Source organism: Synchiropus splendidus, chromosome 13 (assembly GCF_027744825.2).
Source record: "Synchiropus splendidus isolate RoL2022-P1 chromosome 13, RoL_Sspl_1.0, whole genome shotgun sequence".
Classification (NCBI taxonomy): domain Eukaryota; kingdom Metazoa; phylum Chordata; class Actinopteri; order Syngnathiformes; family Callionymidae; genus Synchiropus; species Synchiropus splendidus.
The window spans coordinates 6,030,105-6,049,905 of record NC_071346.1 but is presented as its reverse complement, the minus strand read 5'-3'; the positions used below and the strand labels follow the sequence as shown (position 1 = coordinate 6,049,905).

Below are 19,801 nucleotides of genomic sequence, written 5' to 3'. Positions count from 1 at the left end.
GCTCTCTCTGGTGCTGATGCTGCACTCCGAACGCAAGCCCACCGACCCCTCCCCCCCTCCACTCCCACCTCTCTCTCTCTGCTTTCATGAAAACAAAACTGGTTGCCACAGCAACATAAACAACACAAACAATGGCCTCGTGTTTCCAGAAGTTCTGAGGTCCATATATCCGAGCAGTTGGAATGGGCAGCTGTTTATCTGGTCATGCCTCTGCCCAGACGCCGTTCCTCCTTCCTGGGCCAGTCCCCTGCGGACTGCCGGCCCCCCTCTCTTGGCCGGTCTTCTCCAGACCGTTGCCCCTCAGCTCCCAGCGTCAGAGTGAGCCGCGGCGTGTTCGTCGGCACCGCTCCCCAGATTGGTGGGTCCTCCGGCCTGGGGACGCGAGTGTCCAGAAGAGCTCTGGGCATCAGCAGCATCTTTCTGCAGGGAATGAGGAGCAGTGCAGCTCCAGTGCTTTCCCGGCTCGGGGCGCAGGGGGGCCACAGCGCGACCTCGGCCGCCGGTCTCAACAGCTGTCTGATGGAGTACCGGGACAAAGTCCGAGCCCTGGAGCAGCTGAACCAGCAGCTTGAAGAACAGATCCGGCTCAGTCTGGACCGCAAAGCCTCCAGCGCTGGAGCCTGGGGGCCCCTGCGGAGGGAGTGGGAGGACGTCTACAGACAGGTGCGTTACCAAGGTCTTGGATCAGGGTTAGAAAGTCTGTAAAACCAGTTTTTGTGAAGAGCTGGGGGGACACTAGGTTCCTTTATGTGTTCAGGTCAGCGAGTCCATACTGGAGAACGCACGGCTGATGCTTCAGACAGAGAACGTCCAGGCTAATGCTGAGGACTTCAAGGAGAGGTCAGAGGTCACACCAGCGGTCAAAGTGAAATTCAAAAAGTGAAAATCAGGCGTGTCCTCGCAGGTACGAGAGCGAGCAGCCCATCAGGCTGGCAGTGGAGGATGAGATCGCGTCTCTCTACAGGGTCATCGACGACGCTAACCTGACCAAGCTGGAGCTGGAGGAGCAGATGGAGAAGATGAGGGCGGAGCTTCAGGAGCTGGACCAGGTCCACGAGCAGGTGAGGCCCCGCCACTCAAACACGTTCGCGTGTGATACATGAACACGCTGCTTGTGTCGACAGGACGTGCGAAACCTCTACAGTCAGATGTCTGGACAGGAAGTGGACCAGCCCGATGCTCCCATTGAAACTAGCCTGGATCAAATTTTGGACCACATCAGGAACCACTGGGAGCGGGTGACTGAGCAAAGCCGGGCCGAAACGGACAGCTACCTGGAATATCAGGTTAGCATTGTGGGCATCGTTTTTCAACCTCAGCAGAAAGTGGCCCAACATCAGATGACAGGAGACTGTGTACTGCTAGAGCAGTACACAGTGGTAAAACAGGAACCTTGACGCTCTGGTGGTTGCACAACCAAAACTCCTGCATTTGTTTTTACTTTTAAAATTGATCAATCTATGTGTATATCTTCAGTTATTTTCTAAATGTTCCTGTGTCAGCAGGAAGCCCAGAGTGTCGGCAGCAGACTGAGTCCTGAGGAGCAGCAGGTGGAGACTCTGAAGGCAGAGTGCACCGATGCCGGCATCAAGATCCAGAGCTTGCAGGCTGAGACCGAATCCATCAGGGCACTGGTGAGCACCATCATCCTAAAAGCAGCCAATGAAGGCCACTGCCGTCTCCTCACCGCTGGCTCTCCTGCAGAGGCGAGGGCTGGAGAACTCCCTCGGCGATGCCCACCACTGGCACGACGTGGAACTACAGAACCTGGGCTCGGTGGTGTCTCGCCTGCAGGCGGAGCTGTCCGATGTACACAGAGAGCTTGAGCAGCAGCAGCAGGATTATGAGGCGCTACTGAGCAACAAGCAACGTCTGGAGCAACAGATCCGGGTCTACCACGGGATACTGGACGGGGAGGAGATCAGGTACAGGTGAGTCGGCCGAGGTTGAACCTGGTCCCACCCTGGTGTCCACACTCTTCTGCTTGAGACAACATGTTCCCAAGACTGAATGCTTGTTCGGTCCAGGAGCACGGGTGTGCAGTCAGAACTGGAGGAGCCTCCCGGTTCGGACCCAGTAACATGCTGATCACGGATGCGCGGGAACGTGACCACTGAGACGTGTCCGGATTCTTGGAAACACCTACTCAGGATCCGGACTGAGCTAGTTCTAGATTAGCCGGAGAGGATTCAATAAAGCTTCCGAAAACCACTAAAATCAGAGCCCGTTTGTTTGTAAACAAGTTTATTTGGACTTGTGAAATGTGAAGCAGCACCTCCTGCTGGACGGATCTTCTCTCTGCTAATGACGTAGGTCATCGAACAAGCATCAATCAGAATCAATTCACACACTTGCTAACAGCAAAACGCTAACTGTTAGCCACAGTGGATTCTCCCAGGCGCTGCACAGGTGTGGCACCCCATTAGCCCACTAGGGGGAGTGGCCTCCACATGGCCAGTCACGAATGCACCTAAGTTCTCTGAGAGTTGTTTAAGTGGGCTGGAGGGGGATGCAACCCACACCAACACCACCCTCATGGGAGACCATGGGCGTCATGAAGGTCCAGCGGGCTGAGTCGGGGTTGAACATTTCCAGTGAAGATAGGTTAGACTGTCCGTCGTACCCACCCACGGCATACAGCCGCCCTCCAGTCGCGACAAGCGAAACCCTGCTGCGCCGTGTGTTCATTGCCACCAGGTGGCTCCACTGACCAGAAGCTGAGCTGAAGACCTCTGCGCTGCTGAGGAAGCCTGAGCCATCATAGCCCCCGACCACGTACATGTGACCACCCAGAGATGTGGCGCCATGACGACAGCGCTTGTTGGTCATGGAAGGTGATGGATGCCATCGGTTAGTATGGTGATTGTAGTACTCCACCTGGACACACACACAGGCCACCGTCACAAGCGTTCAGATTGGACCAAAGCAGATCCGCGGTGACAGACTCACCGTGTTGAAGATCTGTAAACCGTCATGGCCGCCGGACACATACACACGACCTTCAAACACAGCCACACCCGCGGCGCTCCGAGTGGCGCTCATTTCTGTAAGCTCAGTCCACCTGCAGAGAAGAGGTTCGGAGCTCATGACGAACAAAGAAGAAGTTGTGATGTTGTCATGGTAACCTGCTATCTAATCGTCAATGTTGGCGGTTACCATGGCAACTAGTCATCATTGTTGATAGCAGTGTCACGTCACCTGTCGTTCTCTGGATTGTAGCACTCGACAGAGTTGAGAGATGATTTCCCGTCGTAGCCTCCACATACGTAGATCAACCCGTCGATCACCACCGTTCCCATAGCACTGGAGGACAAAACACAGGTGTCAGGTGATGGAAGCCAACAAATGAGGGTTGATCACCAGGCTAACCTGCGCTGGCAGTTCATGCTGGACACTTGAGTCCAACTGTCCGTCTCCGGGTTGTAAACTTCAACAGTACTTTGCCGTGACTGGCCATCATAACCACCGATGGCGTACAACAGCCCGTTCACAACGGCCACGCCCACTCTGCTGCGAGCCGTTCGCATCGGCTGACACCGCTCCCAAAAGTTCCCGACTGGATCAAACACTTCCACCACGTTTAAGGAATCACCTGGAGAAGGAGTGTGGCAGGGAGGGTGAGACAAGGACGAACACTAAAGGAGAGTGAGAGAGTCATGCACACACATACCAGAGCTGTTGAGTCCTCCTACTGCGTAGATGAGTCCGGTGATGGACGAGCACGTTCTGGGCCGAATCTTGAAGGCGGGAAGATGCCGGCGTCGCAACATCAAGTGGAAATCTTTGGCTTCATCCACCAGATCCCTGCATGGTCATCATCACTTCCTCAATACAACATCACAACATACATCTTCATAATAACCATCTTATCTTCACCTGCACTTGTGGCAGCAGCGAATCACATCCTCTTGTTGGACTCGGTCCGACAGGAACTGGGGTCGACACAGCGGGAGGCGAATTTTGGACATCAACTCTGGCAACAGAGAGACTCGATTCTCCTGGTCGTGGTGGACCCAGGCCAGAACGGCCTCAAAGACCTGGAGGACATGAGAGGATGTGTGAGGGCGTGCGAGGACAGGCATGAGTGGCGTCTCACCTGTTCTTCGTCCTTCACGTTCAGCTCATCAGAGTCCACCAGCTCCAGAATTTCCTCCTCTCTCAGGTCCAGGAACTCATCGGACGAAGACACCTCCACAAAGTTTTGGTGCAGGAAGACGTTTGCCGAGTCGTAAAGGGACGTGCACATCATTGTCTCAGCAAACTTTCGAACTCCGAGACAGTTTTTAGGGTGCAACCTAAGGACCAGAATGTCTCTTAAAGAGAAGAATCTAGGGGGAGCAGAGGTGAGAAGACCCCAGCTTAGTTCTGGACTGACTCACCGGTTCTGTAGGAAAGAACAGCAAGCGTCTTTAACGTTTTGGAGCTGCAGGAAACTGGACCCGACCAGGAGGTTCTGAACATTCTGCTGGTCTATGGAGACGTGGCCGCTGTAGGCAAAGTTGATGAGCGACTCCAAAGCACTGCAGGGATAGAAGCGTGTCACCGGGTCATCTGATGTGTTCCGGGATTGGCGTGGATTAACGTCATACCGCACTCACCTGGGGTCCATCCCCTGCATCAGGATCTCGTCTTGTTTACATTCCATCATGTCGTTGGTGAACATGGCGTGAAAATAAGGAATTGACGCAGCAAGAACGATTCGATGAGCGCTGAACATGTGACCTCCCACCTGTAAACACACATCATCACATGGTCTCTCCTCTCCTCGTTATGGTTACGGGTGGGTGAAGCGAGGGGGTGAACTCAGGGGCAGACCCAGGCCCAGGCAGGTGCACACGGGAACGACAGACAGAGCCGGGAGGGGTGAAGGCATAGGTTACTTCCGGGCTACCTGACGCCTCCAGGACTCGATGACAAGTCTAACCGTAATGACGTGGAATATTGACTCGCATGTTCTGTTCTGTCCTTGTATTGCCACCTTCTATCGCACTCACGACTCTCAGCATGCAATGTATGAATCCGCAGTTAGCGCGCATTAGCACGACCTAGCTGAGCCGCTTAAGTCGCTCCTAACGTAGAAATGCCTACCTTGAGAGTGACGTCACAGAGCTTGCCCTGTCGCCGGATCTCCTCCATGACGACATAGCCGCGGACCGGCATGTCATTCACCGAAAAATGAACCAAATCCTCAAGCTCCTCGCAGAGAACGTCACCCATCGTCCACCGGCCTAACTGACGTCACGATGGAGCGGCGGAAGCGTGGCGACTTCCGTCCACGCTGTTTCAAAGTTAAAGCTGTTTGACGCCTAAAACCAAAGCACCTCAAAAACAAGACAGACGTCAAAAACACTGCGTCACTTTATTGTTCATCTCCAGATTTATAAATGACAAAATGCTGGTTGAAAGGAAAGCAATTCATTTTACAGGCCCATTATTAGTAATCAGTACCAATAAATGGGCTAGTGAAGGTATAAGGACATTCATCCCTTCTTTCTGCAGCACAGATTGACTCTGGGTCTTTTGACAACTCTGGGAGACTTAGGTGTGTCACTTTTTTGTAATTCTATTGCATGGAGAAAAAAACCCCCAATTCTTTTAGTTTTTGAAGTGAAAAAAAAAACTGTGACCAAGAGAAAAGGAAACTAGGTGAAAAGGAAAATGTTCCATGTTCATTGCACTCAGACTACCAGTTCAGACCCACAAGAGTGGGAGGCTTATTGCTCTGATTAGGGTACCTGCTCACCCCACTTGCACCCTGATCAGGTCAGTCCCTATGCTCCAAGATGGTTAGCATTAACATGCATGTTGCCACAGAGACAGATGACGCAAACTTGTTTACATTTTTGTCATGAAGGAGTACAGAACTCCTCAGTTCAGTTCCCTTCTTTTTGTCGATCCAGAGAAAGAAGGCTGTGGAGGGGTGCAAGCCAGGTCATCAGGGCCAGAGAATTCCTGGTTTTAGAATGGCATCCCTCCAGAGATCTGGCGGGCGACCTGCTCATCCGGACTCTCCTCTTTGTCCCGCCGGTCCTGGTTCCAGTCTTTAAGGCCTTCAGGCAGCCTGGTGTCTTCATCCTCACCGCCGGTACCGTCCACCATTTCCTCGTATGTGGACTTTTCAGCGAATGGCCTCTTGCCAAGCAGCTCTACCATGTCCATTTTGTCCAGAACCTCTTTGTCCAGCAGCCGTAGCGCCACCTGCAGGACAGAAGCCCATTACATCCCAGCTTTCGGCAGTGCGGAAGAAAAATGATTGGCACCTTCTCTACTTCACTTTTCTTCTGGGTCAGCAGCTGCAGGGTTCTTTGGTACGCCTCACTGATGAGGGTTCGGACCTCTGTGTCGATGAGCCGGGCCGTGGCTTCGCTGTATGGTTTCTCCAGAACCATCTCTCCCTGACGGGGGATGTCAAAAGACACCTGACCTACTTTGGGGTTCATCCCAAACTGGACAACCTGTTACCACGATGACAAACCCAGCCATCAGGATGACATCATCATTGCGCGTCGGTCAAACCCTCCTACCTGAGCATAAGCGCTCTGTGTGACCTTCCGTAGGTCATCCTGCGCCCCCGTGGTCACCCTGTTGAAGAAGATCTCCTCTGACACCCGGCCCCCCAGAGTCATGCACATGCGGTCCAGGAGCTGCTCGCGGGTGTAGAGATACTGCTCCCGGGGAAGGTACTGGGCGTATCCCAGGCCTCGTCCTCGTGGAATGATGGACACCTTTTACAGATAAGGTTTAATGTGTGAGGACCATGACATAGTTACAGATCCGGCAGACCTTCAACAGTGGGTCAGCATGCTCCAGGAACCAGCCGGCAACAGCGTGCCCTGCTTCATGGAACGCCACTGTCTTTTTCTCTTCCGGCTGCAACACCTGCGTCTTCTTCTCCAGACCTGTAAGACGGGAGGGTCATCATCAGGTTTCCCCACGAGCATGTCACATGACCAGCTCACCTCCAATCACACGCTCAATGGCTTGTTCAAAGTGTTTCTGCTCAATGGCATCTGACAGATGTCTGGCCGCGATCAGTGCCGCTTCATTACAAACGTTGGCGATGTCAGCACCTGCACATGGAGACGCCGGTAACTGCAGGTGTCATCGAGGAGACTCCACCCCTCACTTTAGTGTTACCTGAGAAACCTGGCGTGAGCGCCGCCATTTTCTTAGCGAGAGCCTCCTTGTCCGTTTGGACGTCCAGCTTCAATGGCCGCAGATGGACCTTGAAAATAGACGCTCTTCCTTTGATGTCTGGGGGACCTGAGGAAGGTGACCAGATCAGCGGGTGATCTGCAAGGATTTTGCGGCATCACTCACCGATATAAATCTGTCGGTCGAAGCGGCCGGGTCTCAACAGAGCTGGGTCCAGGATGTCAGGTCGGTTGGTTCCAGCCAGAACCACTACATTGGTTGCGGTGTTGAACCCTGGCAAGAGGAAGGGTGATCAACTCTAGGTCACCCATCAGAGGACTGGCCCAGACGTGTGATGTAAAGGCTGGGTCGAAAGACTTACCATCCATCTCCACCAGAAGCTGGTTCAGCGTGTTCTCCTGCTCACTTTGACCTCCAAAGTTACCGCGGCCTCTTTTGCGCCCAACGGCATCAATCTCATCGATGAACAAGATGCAGGGGGCGCTCTTTCTCGCCAGGACAAAGAGATCTCTCACCTAAACAGGAAGTGACATCACTATTCTGGACTAGCGTGTTAGGTCTGTGTCCTTCAGAACATACTCGAGCCGGGCCAACGCCTACAAACATCTCCAAGAATTCAGAGCCATTAACGGTGATAAATGGGACATTGGCCTCGCCCGCTGTCGCTTTTGCTAGAAGGGTCTTTCCGGTTCCTGGAGGTCCAGTCAGGATGGCGCCCTGTCGAAAGGACAAGTGACTCCAGAGAACTTAAGTGTATCCTCCTTTTGTTCAGGGATGGGCGTGCCTCACCTTGGGGATCTTGGCCCCCAAGTCCAGGTACTGCTTGGGGTTCTTCAGGAAGTTGACAAACTCCATAATCTCCAACTTGGCTTCCTCACAGCCAGCCACATCTTTGAACTTCACATCAATCTGGTCCTTCAGAACTTTGGCAGTGGTCTCGCTCACACTGAAGAGTCCACCCATCCCACGCCCGGGTCGTCCTGTTCCCGCCTGACCTCGCCGCAGCAAGAAGAGCAGGAAGCCAATAATCAGCACTGTGGGGAGCATGCTCAGAAAGAAGGTCCTGGAAGGAGAGACAGCTGTCAATCATGCACCACCAGTCCACAAGTATGACCACCTCCTCACTCACCCATCAGTCTCGCTGGTGTACACCACAGGAAGTCGGTTTTCTCCTTCAATGCCCAGCTCATTCTGAACAGACTCCAGATTCCTCTCAAAAGTGTCGACACTCCCGATGTTGAACCACACATACTGAGGTGCATAGAAGGGTGAGACGCAGCGATGAGCATTTGAACTGGTGACACTAGCGCAGCAGACTCACCCCGTCCACTTGAGTTTGACCCGGAGAGAAGATCACTCTGACATAACGCTTGTTCACAACCTCTAACCTTTCCACCTGCACACACACAACTGTATTGACATTCTTTCTGTGCGAGTGTGTTCACGAGGGTGTGTGTGTCTTACCAGTCCTTTTGACAGAAAGTTGCTGACAAAGTCCTTCCATGTGACCTCTCGTCCACCGTCTCTGAAGAACAGGAAGTAAGAGACAGTTGTCCAAAAAGCAGCGGCACTCAGCAGAAACATCCGAAAGTCCTTGTCATCCCACGGAACGTCACCCTGAAATCACACACACGAGGACATTACAATATGAGCTGAATCAACAGTCCCAACACAAACACTAAGTCTCTGATAGTGTCCTAAACCAGGACTTTTTCAAATCGGGCACAATACTTTGTAATTTGTGGACTATATTTTCATGCTTATGCAGTGTTTCTCAAACTTCAGTGTGAAAAACATGGCCTCTATTCAACAGAAATAGAGTCGGTGATAATTTGGGTCATTACAACCCTGACCTTCTGCAGACGGTGGTACCAGTGAGACTCGTCCTTGCGGCCACCTCTCCCCCCGCCTCCTGATCCTCCTCCTGCTGGTCCACCATCAGAAGGATCTGGCTCTCTGCTAGGTTCCACCTTCTCCTCTGCAGCCAGAATCAGAGACAGTTATGTGAGCTGCTATCCCTGATGATGTCACCGTTTCACACCTTGAGCGGCTGCGTCCGACTGTCCCGACTTCTTTGCGTCAGGAAAGTACTTCTCAAAACCTGCAGAGAAAGTCACAGTTTAACAGGAGAGCGATAAAAGCTTCAGCATCTCGCTCACCTTTGGGTGGTCTGGAGCTCAACGCCCTGCAGTTTCCCAACAGCTGATGCAGCAGACCCGGCCCACTGACATTCGGCCTGGACCAGATCCCATGCTCCACCTCAACAGAAAAACACTTCATTGATTTGTAATCCAACATCTAATTGATTCATGAATAAACGGAACATGCAAAAAGAGAAACATACATACGTTTGCGTTTGCCTTTTTTCTCAGCCACAATCTCAGTCATACCTGGTAAGTTTTGGTAATGCTTTGTCAGCAGATAGTATCAGAACTATTGGGTCAGTCAGTGAGAGACTCAACAAAATGAGTTTTGAGGGTCTTCTAGAGACGCATTTTTGTCCCCTTCACTGTTTTCTTCTGCTTCTTTTTTGACAACAAACCCCTCTACAAGAACTGTCCCTGTCGTTGTCACTTGCAACGACAACCTCGGCATCTGCCCTGTCCACTGTGATGATGGTGGTGGTGTCAATGGCAGCGAAAACACATGACGTAATGCAAGGAAACTGTGGTGCAAGTGCAACACCCGTTCGCAGACACATACTTCAATCAATTTCAATTTAATGTGCTTGCGTATGGACATATTTGGAGCAGAACCTTCTAGGTCAAAGTTCCCCCCTGAGTTCTAGCATGTTTACTTGTTAGCACCTACCAGCCGAGGTCGCAGCAGTCGCCGGAAGTCCGTGCACAAGCGCATGAAACGGTGAGCCATCCTCACACACCGAACTAATGCGAGGTTATTCAGCTTCTACAGGCATCTTCGTGTCATAATGGTCTCGGTAACAGCCTGCTCCGCCATCGTACGGCACACTCTTCTTCGTGGAAGGTCGACATTGGAGCGCCCCCTGCCGTTAACAGCTGAGACTCCAGTCCACCTCTGCAGCCCGAGTCCACAGTTTCTGGTTGAAAACAGCAACAGTGATTCGGGTCAAAGGTAGATCGGATCAAAAGTGCGTCGCTGTGTTTTCATGAATCCGGGGTTGAACTTGTGACCGGCGCGGGACGCTGTTGTGCGCTGTCACAGTTGCATGCCGGGTACATGAGGAGGATGCGTCCGTGGACTTGACGGAGAACTGAAGTCCGATCGAGGCCTCGCGGTGTGGACCGGGCCGGCCGCCGGGTCCCCGAACTATGAGGTAATGTTTGTACCACAGTGACTCCCGGTGCCGAATCTCCGACTCGACGCCAGCAAGGTGACAGGGCTGGAGCTAACAGCTTAGCACTAGACTATTAGCCTGATGCTAACTTATGTCTGAGAAACTGACAGCTGTCAGTCAAAGAGGACTGCGTCTTGACGTCATCGCCAGTGTTTTAGTCGAGGCGATATCATGTGCTTCTGTCTTGATGCTTTCACCGACGGGTGGTACACGGAACAAAAGTTTCCAACTACACTATAAGCCATGACAAGACGTTATTGGCAGCAGTAAACAGTTTGTTTACCTCTGACCATGTTCATGATGATGGCCAGAATAACGATAGTTATACCGGATACGGAGACCATACAGGAAATTGACTTTAGTGGTTACCATAGAGACAGTTATGATGATTGGGGATAAAAGAAGCCGTTAGTTAGGCTTTGACATTCATGGTAACCATGGAGACCATAGTCAGCATTTGACAATATACCATCACTGTCACTTTCTAAGGTCCGATGGAAACCATAGATAAGATTTATGTTTCAGACGGAGCCCAAGTGTGAGTGCAACCATGGACTTGTCATCCAGTTTCGATGCTAGTTGGCTATAAAATGGTTAGGAATTCAAGCTGTGAGACTCACTATGTGTTTATAATGTTTAATAGCGTTATTAGAGTTCCATTGAGGTAATTCCTGGCTCTGTATCTCAACCGCAGGACGTCCTGGTTGCAGGACTATGCTATATTTGGCCACTAGGGGGCGTCGCCTTTTCAGAGCCCACCTCCTCCTCGGTTACCATCCGCCTAAGCCTGCTGTTCTGTGCTGTATCATGTACACTACTCGCCTCTACACCTCGGGGGGAGGAAGCGGAACCAAGCCGGGACGGAGGGGGGCTATGCTTGAGGTGCCCCACCCCTCCCACATGCCCCCCCACCCTGCATACGCCTTGTACCCTGGACGTCATGACAGTCATAGAGAAGCACACTTCCACTATCACGCCCATCTTTCGTCCCCCCATATGACCCCGCTGACGCCCCATTACATGCAACAAGCCCACTTCCAGACCTACGGAGGAGGTGTGTCGGCCGGGGGCCAGTCAGCACCTGTGGGCAGGAAGAAGGCCTGGACTTTTATCCAGGAGAAGATGAGCTACGACACCTTCTTCACCATGAAGCGTTTGATCGAACGCTCGCGACGCCCCGACGAAGTCCTGCGTTGGCTTACCCAGAATCCTGCCAAGATCTCCCACAATCATTACCCCGTAGCTCTGCAGAGGATCGGGCAGCTGCTGCAGGGTTCACACGCCTCCCAGACGGCAAGAGACTTGAAGACCTCTGGGGCAGCCTCGAGTTCTGATGGACGTCAGATCCTGGAGCAGCAAGACTTTCAAACTCTCTGCTGTGCCATCGTCCAAGACTGCGCCAAGTTTGACAACTTCAGCATTGTGAACTGTCTATACGCTGTGGCGACACTCGGTGAGTTCGTATGCTTCCAGACCTTCTCCTGGTTTCAGTCACAAGTCATGAAGACATTCCCACAAATCATGTCTATTTTTGTGTCCACACAGGTCTTCCTGGTGACTCTCAGGTGGTACAGGTGTTGGAGGCGGAGTCGAAGTCCAGATTGGACCAGTTCAACCAGAAGGACTTGTCAATGGTCTTCAGCTCCATCATGAAGCTCCACCCTCAGACTCAGCACCCGCTAACGGAGGCGTGTCTGTCTGGTCTGGAGAGGAACCTGGAGCGAGAGTGCCATCCGCAGACACTCTTCCTGCTCCTCTCCTACTACAAATTCAAGTGGCGCGCCCTGCAGGAGCCACCTGACCCCGCAGGAGGAGACGCCACCTGCACCTCGACCCAAAGCCCAGAATTGTTGACCATCAATAGGTCAGTGTGACAATGTCGGACTAGTCATGTGACACTTTTTAACCGTCCAATTTCTTTTTCCAGGAAAATCCTGCGATTGGTCAAACACATACTGGCCAGCGTGCCAGCCGTACGGGACCAGGAGCTGGTTCTGCTGGACGAGATGCTCGCGGCGTGCGTCAGCGAGGCTAGTAACAAGAGTCTGGAGTCCATCTTTAGTTCCCAGATCTTCTATCAGAACCGACAGGAGCGCTTCATCAGCAGTCTTGCTGGTTAGTCTGTTGTGTTGTCTTCCTACCACAAGCCCATCACATGACTCTCCTGTCCCTCCACTCTGCTTCAGGAGAGCTGCCCCGGAAGTTGGATGTCATTACTCCGTTCACAGTTGCTCTGATTGCAAAGTACGTGGCCCGACATCGACTCAGGGAAACCCGTCTTCTGGACGCCATAGCAGACTTTGTGGTGAAGAGAGCGGAGGCGCTGGACAGCAAAGTAAGGACACACTCTAGACCTCTGCTGGTGGCATGCTAGGGTCTGATCTGGTGTGTTGCTCCGGTGATAGGTGATCCAGAAGCTGGTCTTCCCCTTCAGCAGAATGAGCTACCACCCGGCCAACCACAAGCAGTTCTTCTCCCGTCTGGAGGAAGTGGTGGACCTGAAGGCTCTCAGCTCTCCGCTTGCCACCGTGAACATCCTCATGTCGCTGTTTCAGCTGGGCCATGTCCCTGGACCCGTCCTGCCGAGGGTTTTCTGCCCAACATTCATCAGCAACGTCACCAGTAAGTCATACCAATCAACCACAGATCGGCAGAGTCGGTGACCCCGTGCGCCCTTTGCAGATAGTCCGTACGCTCTGATCGCCCGACGTTACCTGTCTTTGCTGGACGCTGCCGTGTCTCTCGAGTACCCGGAGTACACAGGCCCACGCCTCCAAGATGACCACAAGGTCGTAATGTTTGACCACATTCTCACGGCAGATGAGGTCAACCGCAAGTACAGGTACTGAGTCGTCCTCTCACTCCCTCAGCCACAGTCTTGACCAATCCTTCTGTTTGTGCAGCTACAAAGGTCTGGTGTCTGAGGCACTCAGGCAGCTTCTCGGGGAACAGAACTTCATGCAGGACCAGATCCTGGAGCCTGGGTACCACACAGGTGAGTGGTGGTTCTGCTTTCTCACGTGACCGCTGTTCTCATGCACACATCCATCTGCAGACTTCCTGTTGATGCTGGACGGTTCTGGTCGGGTTCTGCCGCTGCACCGCTGCACCACCTTACCCAAACCTCCGGACGACATCATTTCGATCACGTCAGACTTTCAGAACTTTGATCCGTTTTCCTCGCTGGAAGATGGTGGCGGGGCGGAGTCTTTTTCACAGGGTGAAGCTGGCAATGACCCAGTGACAACAAACCCCCCGCTGGCACCGGCAGGTCCACCACGGTCAGGAATTGATGGCGGCCCGCTGGTGTTTGGGTCCTATTATGCAACCCCTTCTGAGTTTTATTCGGGTTTGGTGAAGGAGAACTCAATGGAGAGCCAGGACTCCTCGCTCAGCAGCGCCACCTCTGAAAATCATTCGTCATCAGCTCCTGCTGGACCATCAGAACCCGCCCCACAAGAATCCCTCCTCCAGTTCTCCCTTAACAACATCCTGGAGGACGAGGGGGCAGAACCTCGTCCGTCAGCCCCTCGCGCCGCGGACCAGCTAGACTCCCGCCCCTCTGATTCAAGACACATCCGGAGGTGGGTCCGCTGAGGGTTCTGGCTTTGATACTGGTTAATGACAACATCACTGGTCTCCACAGGGTGGTGCTGTCTGTCAACGACAAATGGCACTATTGTCACAACTCAGACGTGCTGGTGGGTTCTCGAGCCATGAGGGACCGTCACCTGCGACTGCTGGGATACGTGATCCTGCAGGTTAGCTGGCCCTGCATTCACACCCTGGCTCCCTTACTCACATGCTGATGTTGGTCTCTTGCAGCTGCCTTACCAGGACCTTGAAAAACTGAACGGCATAGAGGAGGTGAAGATGTACTTGCAGCAGAAGATCCTTGACATCCCGTCATGACTGGGGAGGGGCTGAGTCTATTTTTTTTTTTTTTTTAATTGCAAGGGTCACAAATGGGAATGTTGAGCAGCAGTTGAGGTCCATTTATTTATTTGTTAAGAGGATCATTTATGAAATAAATCAATTATAAGCATCACTGGTCTTTCATGATAGTGGCCATCGCCTTTTGCCTGAACCACCCTGGCCCTTTGAGGACCGGTTATGAGGCCAAATTTGTCTCCTGTTCCTGTAGGACAGAGTGTCGTAGAAGAGTGATGAGTTGCCCTTCGCTATTGACGCAGCAGGTCATAATCGCCCAGATAAATACTTTTACTAAGCCAGTATTTACTTCCTGTCCACACAGGAAGTAACAAATTCCTTCTGGATCAGTGCTAATGCTTTCCTGCAGAAGTAAAACAGTATTGGGTCGATAACATCACAGAAGTCTCCTGCAAGGAAAAGTGCATTTATTGTTGAACGTTCTACTGGTTTCTGGCGCAGCAGGCTCCGCCCCTCAGCGCCCGCATGACCCTCTGAGTTCTGAACGTCGCCGCTGTGAAAGCCTTTCAGACGACTGAACAGTGACGAGGTCGCCCCCTACAGGAGAAGCACAGAAACAGAGGGCGCCACCTCTGTTTGCGCTCTTGGCACTGGCCTCCTCAGGGAGGATGTGGTAGGCGGGTCAGTCCGAGTCCGAGTCACTGGATTCCTCAGAAGTGGTCTGCTCTTCCTCATCCTGAAAGAAACGGTCGCCATGGTGACTTTGTTTCTTAAAACATCCTCGCAGGATGAGGTCTACCTCCTCTTCATCATCGTCATCATCGTCATCATCTTCGTCACTGTCGCTGCTTCCCGTCGACTCATCTTCGTCTGACTGCGACGAGTCGCTCTTGTCGTCCTCCGTGTCTGTCACATCCTGCTGAAGTAGCAAGACGCTGTGAGTCACTCCAACAGATGCTAGTTCACCAAATAATCTTCTACCTTTGCGCGGTATGCCATCGCCCTCTTGCCAACGGCCACCCCCGGCGGTGACGCCTTCGAGCTCGGCATCTTCCCTTTCGCCGTGACTCGGACTTTAGCCGGGGAACTGCGAACTTTGGTGCCGCCTTTGCGTTTCTAATGAAGAAGCAAGGCAACATTGAGTGGCCTGGTTGACGCATGAATGCCGTAGCAGGTATGGCAGCGACTCACCGCCGTGGTGAACTGGTCATAGGCAACTCGTTCTTGCGGAGGCAAAGACTGCAAACAAATACACAATTAGAACTTTATAAAAAAAACTTTATAAAACCACAGCTTTATTTTATGACATTCGATAAACACATCAACATTCCGTGTTACACTTGGATCTCAGAAAAAAAGTGGCGTACCTTGACCCAGACCTCCAGCTGAGCCTTGTACTCCGTCTGCTGCTCCTCCACCTGCCTCTTGTACTTCTCTTTCTGCGGTGGAGTCAGCTTGTGCCAGCGTTTGCCGATTTCCACCATCCGCTCTTTCAAGCTGAAATGGTTGAGCTCGCCGTTGGTCAGCAGTTCCTGTGAGAACATCTGGTAGCCGCTCCTGTGGGGCGGAGGGGAATGTTGAGAGCATGGACAAGAAGTATGACAGGAACTTTGGAGACTCACACTGGCGGCTTCTTTGGTTCTCCGTCAAACTTTGGCTTCTTACTGCCGGCAGAGGAAGACGGTGCAGATGTCCTCAACTCTAACAGCTCCTTCTGGTGGACATATGGAAGACCTGGTCAGCTGGCTGACAAGTCTCAGGTCTGCAATGGACGCAGACCTCATATCTCTTCTGGTCGTCTGCAGCTTTCTTGATCCAGGGGATTTTTTCCTTCTTCTCCATGGACCTCCACGTGGCCTCCATCGCCACTTGAACTTTCCGACGGTCGCCCTGGAATCCAGAAGCAGCAGGTTCGATATCAGGCGTGCTGATGAAAACATGTAGGAGCGGAACCCACCCTGTACTTGGTTAGGTGGTCCCCCACCACGCTGTGTTGCCACATCTCCTCTGCCGTCTTGGGGGTTTCTGGGAGCGTGGAGTTCTTTCCCCGCCGCTCCTTCAGTCCCCCTGGAGGCTCCCACTGATCCAGCTCCGCCTCCTGACCAAAACGACTGGTTAGTTTAGCCACTGAAATTGACCAGTCAAACACAACATTACCTTAGAAGAGGGGGACTTGGCTCGGAGGGGGCTGGCGGCCACCACTCCTCTGGTTCCCCCGAGCTTCTCCTCGGTCAAGACACGATTGCGTTCCTCATCTGGGAGACTCTAGGAGGAAACAATCAGTTAGTTTGGGTCAGTCCAGGCAGTGGCTTGCTGAGAATCTCGCACCTCCAGGAAGCGGAGTAGGTCCAGCTCGTACTGCTTCTTCTTCTACACACAAACAGGCAAAGTTAAAGTCAAGCCGACACTTGCTGCAGTCCAGACTCACTCACCTGCTCACAGCGCTTTTGAAATGAATCCTTTTCTTTTTGGGTCATCAACTTCCAGCGCTGGCTGCACAGAACCATCCGCTCGGTGCTCGGCACCTCCTTCATGTTCACCATCAGCTCAGCGCAGTAGAGGGAGTAGCCGTTGCTAAGCGCACACGTTGGCTGTGTGTTAGCCTCTCACAGACACCAAGGTTGTGTGGAGCTCACACACACTTACGGCGGGGGTTTAGTGGGTCGTCCGTCAAACTTGTCCTTTAACTGTCTCTCTGCTTTAGTGAGGACGGAGCGCACGTGGTCTTCCAAGTTCTGGTCAGGGTGGGCTTCATGGAAGGCCTTCATCGTGTCCTGAATACACACGTGTCAGTCTGAGCTGGCATTCTTCAGCCAAGACCACCACTCTACCTCGTAGTCTTTCTGCAGTTCCAGAGCTTTACTGATCCACTTCAGCCTCCTCTTGTCAGACAGCTGGGACCACTGTCTCCTGAGAATCTCCTTTAGCTCCTTCTGACTCACCTGGAACCAGAGCATCACCTTCATCATCAATGAACACAACTAGCTGACAACAGAAGTGCTGGAGTTTTCTCTAAAAATGCCTTTTCATCTTGCATCCCATTTGATGCCTCACAATTTAAAAAGTCCAGCCCTGTTTCCTTCAGTTAAAAATCATCTCACCTCAGGGTGGAGCCTCATGTAGGTCTTCTTCTCGTGGTTGTACCAGAGCTGCTGAGGGGTTTTGGGTTTTTCTGGCTGATTGTTTTTCTTTCTCTCCTCAATGAGTTCCGGATGTTCCTGTCTGTGGGTCACAAAGACTTGAAGACCACAGAGCCAAAATTCCACAGTCGCATCCAGGGTCCACCACCCGAGTCAGACCCGGTCTGGGTCAGCGCCAGACTCACTTGAATCGGGCCATGTTTTTCTCAAACTCCTCCTTCTCCCTCTGGAACTCAGTGATGTACTTTTGCTGAAAGATTCAAGAACACCTGGTGAGCTTGGATCTGGAGCGAGGGCCGGAGTCCAGTAGACTGCAGACCTTCTTCTTGTCCGGCAGCTCCTTATACTTCTTGGACAGTATTTTTGTAAGGTCCAGGTTGCTCATCTCTGGATGGATCTTTGCATATTTGGCTCGTTTCTCCATAAAGAAGCGAAAGTAGGGGGTCAGTGGCTTCTTGGGGAAGTCCGGGTGGGTCTTGAGAAGAACCAGAGATCCAGCTTAACTCAGGTCGACCAGCAACCCCACCATCACTCACCTTAAGCTTCTTGCCCTTGTATGGATTCTTCACCAGGTCCACAGCATCCACCAGCAGTTCTGTCATGGTTCTGTACTTCCGGACCTACAGAACAAAATTCACCGAAAATGTTGGATGCATTCACTACCAGGCAGCACTGATGACACCCTTGCTCACCTCTGAAGAGACCTTTTGCCACTTCCTCCGACACATTTCTCCACTGAAGCTTCCGAAGCAAACTTTCTCCCAGTCGAAGTGAGACTCTGTTGTCTTGTACTTCATCAGGTCCTCCTCCGGGAGACAGCCCTGGATCCTCTCCAGCAGGGTGAGACAGTCCTCCTTACCCCACTCATCTGATACACACGTAAATATATCAGTACATCACCGGGGCAACACACACGCACAAACACACTTACCTGGTTCACTTTTGAGTCTGGCACTTTGTCCCACAGAGACGCCGCCCCCATTCATAATGCTGAAACTGAGTGTTCCCCAACACACACCTACACACAAACACACACTTAACTTATCGTTTACATCCCTTTCTTTATCATTATTAAGGTGCAAGATGAAGTCATTCAGTCAAACGCCAACGACATTCATTCTAAGACAGAAATGCTGGACCACGAGTTTTGGTGCTGTTCACCAGCTGTAGTTTGGAACCGCCGCTGCCTGTGCGGGGTTCGGATTGCAGCAGTTCGGCGGGATCCACCGCGGAGACCCCGCTGGTTTGCACAAACTTTCGCGAGATTAACCGAAACAAATCGTGTGGAAGTTATATTTGCATAACTTGGCTGCGATACACACAACTACGACAAACGGTTGATCACGTGTCGCACAAAATGAACACGTCGTGATCAAGAGTAAAACTGGTTCGGGTGAAGAACCCGGACTAGTTGACCAGCGGCTGACTCAGCAGCTGCTTCCCCAACAACTTCATCGAGGGGCGGCCATGACTGTTGCTTCGGTTCGGGGGGGAAAAAACGTGTCGAAAAGCCCCAAATCTGTGGAAATAGAAAGGCCGCATTTCTCACCAGTCCGGTCGGGTGCACGGCTCGAACTGCCCCTGGTCACCGCAGCGCTCGGCGCCTCGATTTCGGGCCTCTCGAAGTGTGTTTTTCTTCGCTGAGGCCCGGGGAGTCAGGACGACATGGAACCGACAAAGGAGCGCCTCGTCTGGGATGAAACTCCGCCCAGCGCCGCAGGGGGAGGAACTCCCGGGAAAACATGAGCTCAAAGGCGGAGGATGAAACCAGAGACCCGGCTGGAGAACCAGAGACCCGGCTGGAGCTCCGGCGTACACGGAGACCCGAGACACGATTTGTAAATGAAAAAAAACAAAACCAACTTATGAGCAGCTCTAGGCCCGAGTAGATAGTGGGCAGCGCTCTGGCGGAGTCAAGCGGAACTTGGATCTATGAGCGTCCTCCTGCGGTGAGCCAAAACCAGAACTTCCTTTCTGGCGATGCGCAGCTCCGTCTCGCGAACCTCGTTCCTGTCAATCAATCCACCTATCAGCGCACAAGTGTGACGCCACCTGCCGGCGTGGGAGTGTTCCCACCAGCTGAAGAACCCCGGGGCTGTGGCATCACGCCGTGTTTCGCTCATATTTGGGTCGGAAACGGAGCAACGGGGCGATGGGTTTTCTAAAAGTCCCATCGACGTGGTGTCATTCTGGAAGCAACAAACGAACGCTGTGATGTCATGGGTCACGTGACTACCAAGCCCAAACAAACAACAATGTCGGGTAGAAACTTCAACTCACATAACACACACACATTATA

General features: G+C 52.5%; 5 protein-coding genes across 6 annotated transcripts; 2 read left to right on the top strand and 3 right to left on the bottom strand.

Moving 5' to 3' along the window:
- The first annotated feature begins 204 nt into the window (after positions 1–204).
- Positions 205–2,206, top strand: bfsp2 (beaded filament structural protein 2, phakinin). 2 transcript variants are annotated; one of them, XM_053883922.1, is made up of 7 exons: positions 205–663; positions 758–840; positions 905–1,061; positions 1,125–1,286; positions 1,506–1,634; positions 1,705–1,925; positions 2,028–2,206. In XM_053883922.1, the coding sequence occupies exons 1-7, from the start codon at positions 205–207 to the stop codon at positions 2,086–2,088; spliced, it is 1,272 nt and encodes a 423-aa protein (XP_053739897.1). In that variant the 3' UTR covers positions 2,089–2,206. The 2 variants fall into 2 exon arrangements, with proteins under 2 accessions (XP_053739897.1, XP_053739896.1); XM_053883921.1 differs by having other exon boundaries at positions 1,705–1,931.
- Positions 2,207–2,259: 53 nt separating this feature from the next.
- klhl18 (kelch-like family member 18) lies at positions 2,260–5,237 on the bottom strand. Its single transcript, XM_053883390.1, has 10 exons — positions 5,089–5,237; positions 4,599–4,729; positions 4,380–4,520; positions 4,097–4,295; positions 3,877–4,037; positions 3,671–3,804; positions 3,370–3,592; positions 3,199–3,303; positions 2,950–3,061; positions 2,260–2,877 (listed from the first exon to the last, which is right to left on the bottom strand). The coding sequence occupies exons 1-10, from the start codon at positions 5,215–5,217 to the stop codon at positions 2,491–2,493; spliced, it is 1,722 nt and encodes a 573-aa protein (XP_053739365.1). The 5' UTR covers positions 5,218–5,237; the 3' UTR covers positions 2,260–2,490.
- Positions 5,238–5,353: 116 nt separating this feature from the next.
- On the bottom strand, positions 5,354–10,301 carry afg3l2 (AFG3-like AAA ATPase 2). Its single transcript, XM_053883210.1, has 17 exons — positions 9,967–10,301; positions 9,315–9,414; positions 9,197–9,256; positions 9,009–9,133; positions 8,620–8,772; positions 8,477–8,551; positions 8,285–8,406; positions 7,945–8,218; positions 7,735–7,872; positions 7,517–7,670; positions 7,321–7,428; positions 7,138–7,263; positions 6,960–7,070; positions 6,784–6,899; positions 6,525–6,725; positions 6,261–6,455; positions 5,354–6,198 (listed from the first exon to the last, which is right to left on the bottom strand). Exons 1-17 carry the CDS (start codon positions 10,024–10,026, stop codon positions 5,959–5,961), a joined length of 2,358 nt encoding a protein of 785 aa, XP_053739185.1. The 5' UTR covers positions 10,027–10,301; the 3' UTR covers positions 5,354–5,958.
- Positions 9,958–14,550, top strand: fastk (Fas-activated serine/threonine kinase). The gene is made up of 11 exons (XM_053883209.1): positions 9,958–10,450; positions 11,166–11,924; positions 12,017–12,335; positions 12,399–12,586; positions 12,658–12,806; positions 12,877–13,093; positions 13,154–13,313; positions 13,375–13,466; positions 13,527–14,055; positions 14,118–14,232; positions 14,297–14,550. The coding sequence occupies exons 2-11, from the start codon at positions 11,186–11,188 to the stop codon at positions 14,381–14,383; spliced, it is 2,595 nt and encodes an 864-aa protein (XP_053739184.1). The 5' UTR covers positions 9,958–10,450; positions 11,166–11,185; the 3' UTR covers positions 14,384–14,550.
- On the bottom strand, positions 14,193–19,694 carry ubtfl (upstream binding transcription factor, like). Its single transcript, XM_053883211.1, has 20 exons — positions 19,052–19,694; positions 18,434–18,520; positions 18,195–18,370; positions 18,039–18,122; positions 17,822–17,977; positions 17,688–17,752; positions 17,464–17,584; positions 17,194–17,304; positions 17,009–17,136; positions 16,795–16,936; positions 16,691–16,732; positions 16,520–16,627; positions 16,320–16,460; positions 16,142–16,252; positions 15,985–16,076; positions 15,730–15,919; positions 15,554–15,601; positions 15,344–15,478; positions 15,162–15,281; positions 14,193–15,098 (listed from the first exon to the last, which is right to left on the bottom strand). The coding sequence occupies exons 2-20, from the start codon at positions 18,486–18,488 to the stop codon at positions 15,045–15,047; spliced, it is 2,079 nt and encodes a 692-aa protein (XP_053739186.1). The 5' UTR covers positions 18,489–18,520; positions 19,052–19,694; the 3' UTR covers positions 14,193–15,044.
- Positions 19,695–19,801: the final 107 nt, after the last annotated feature.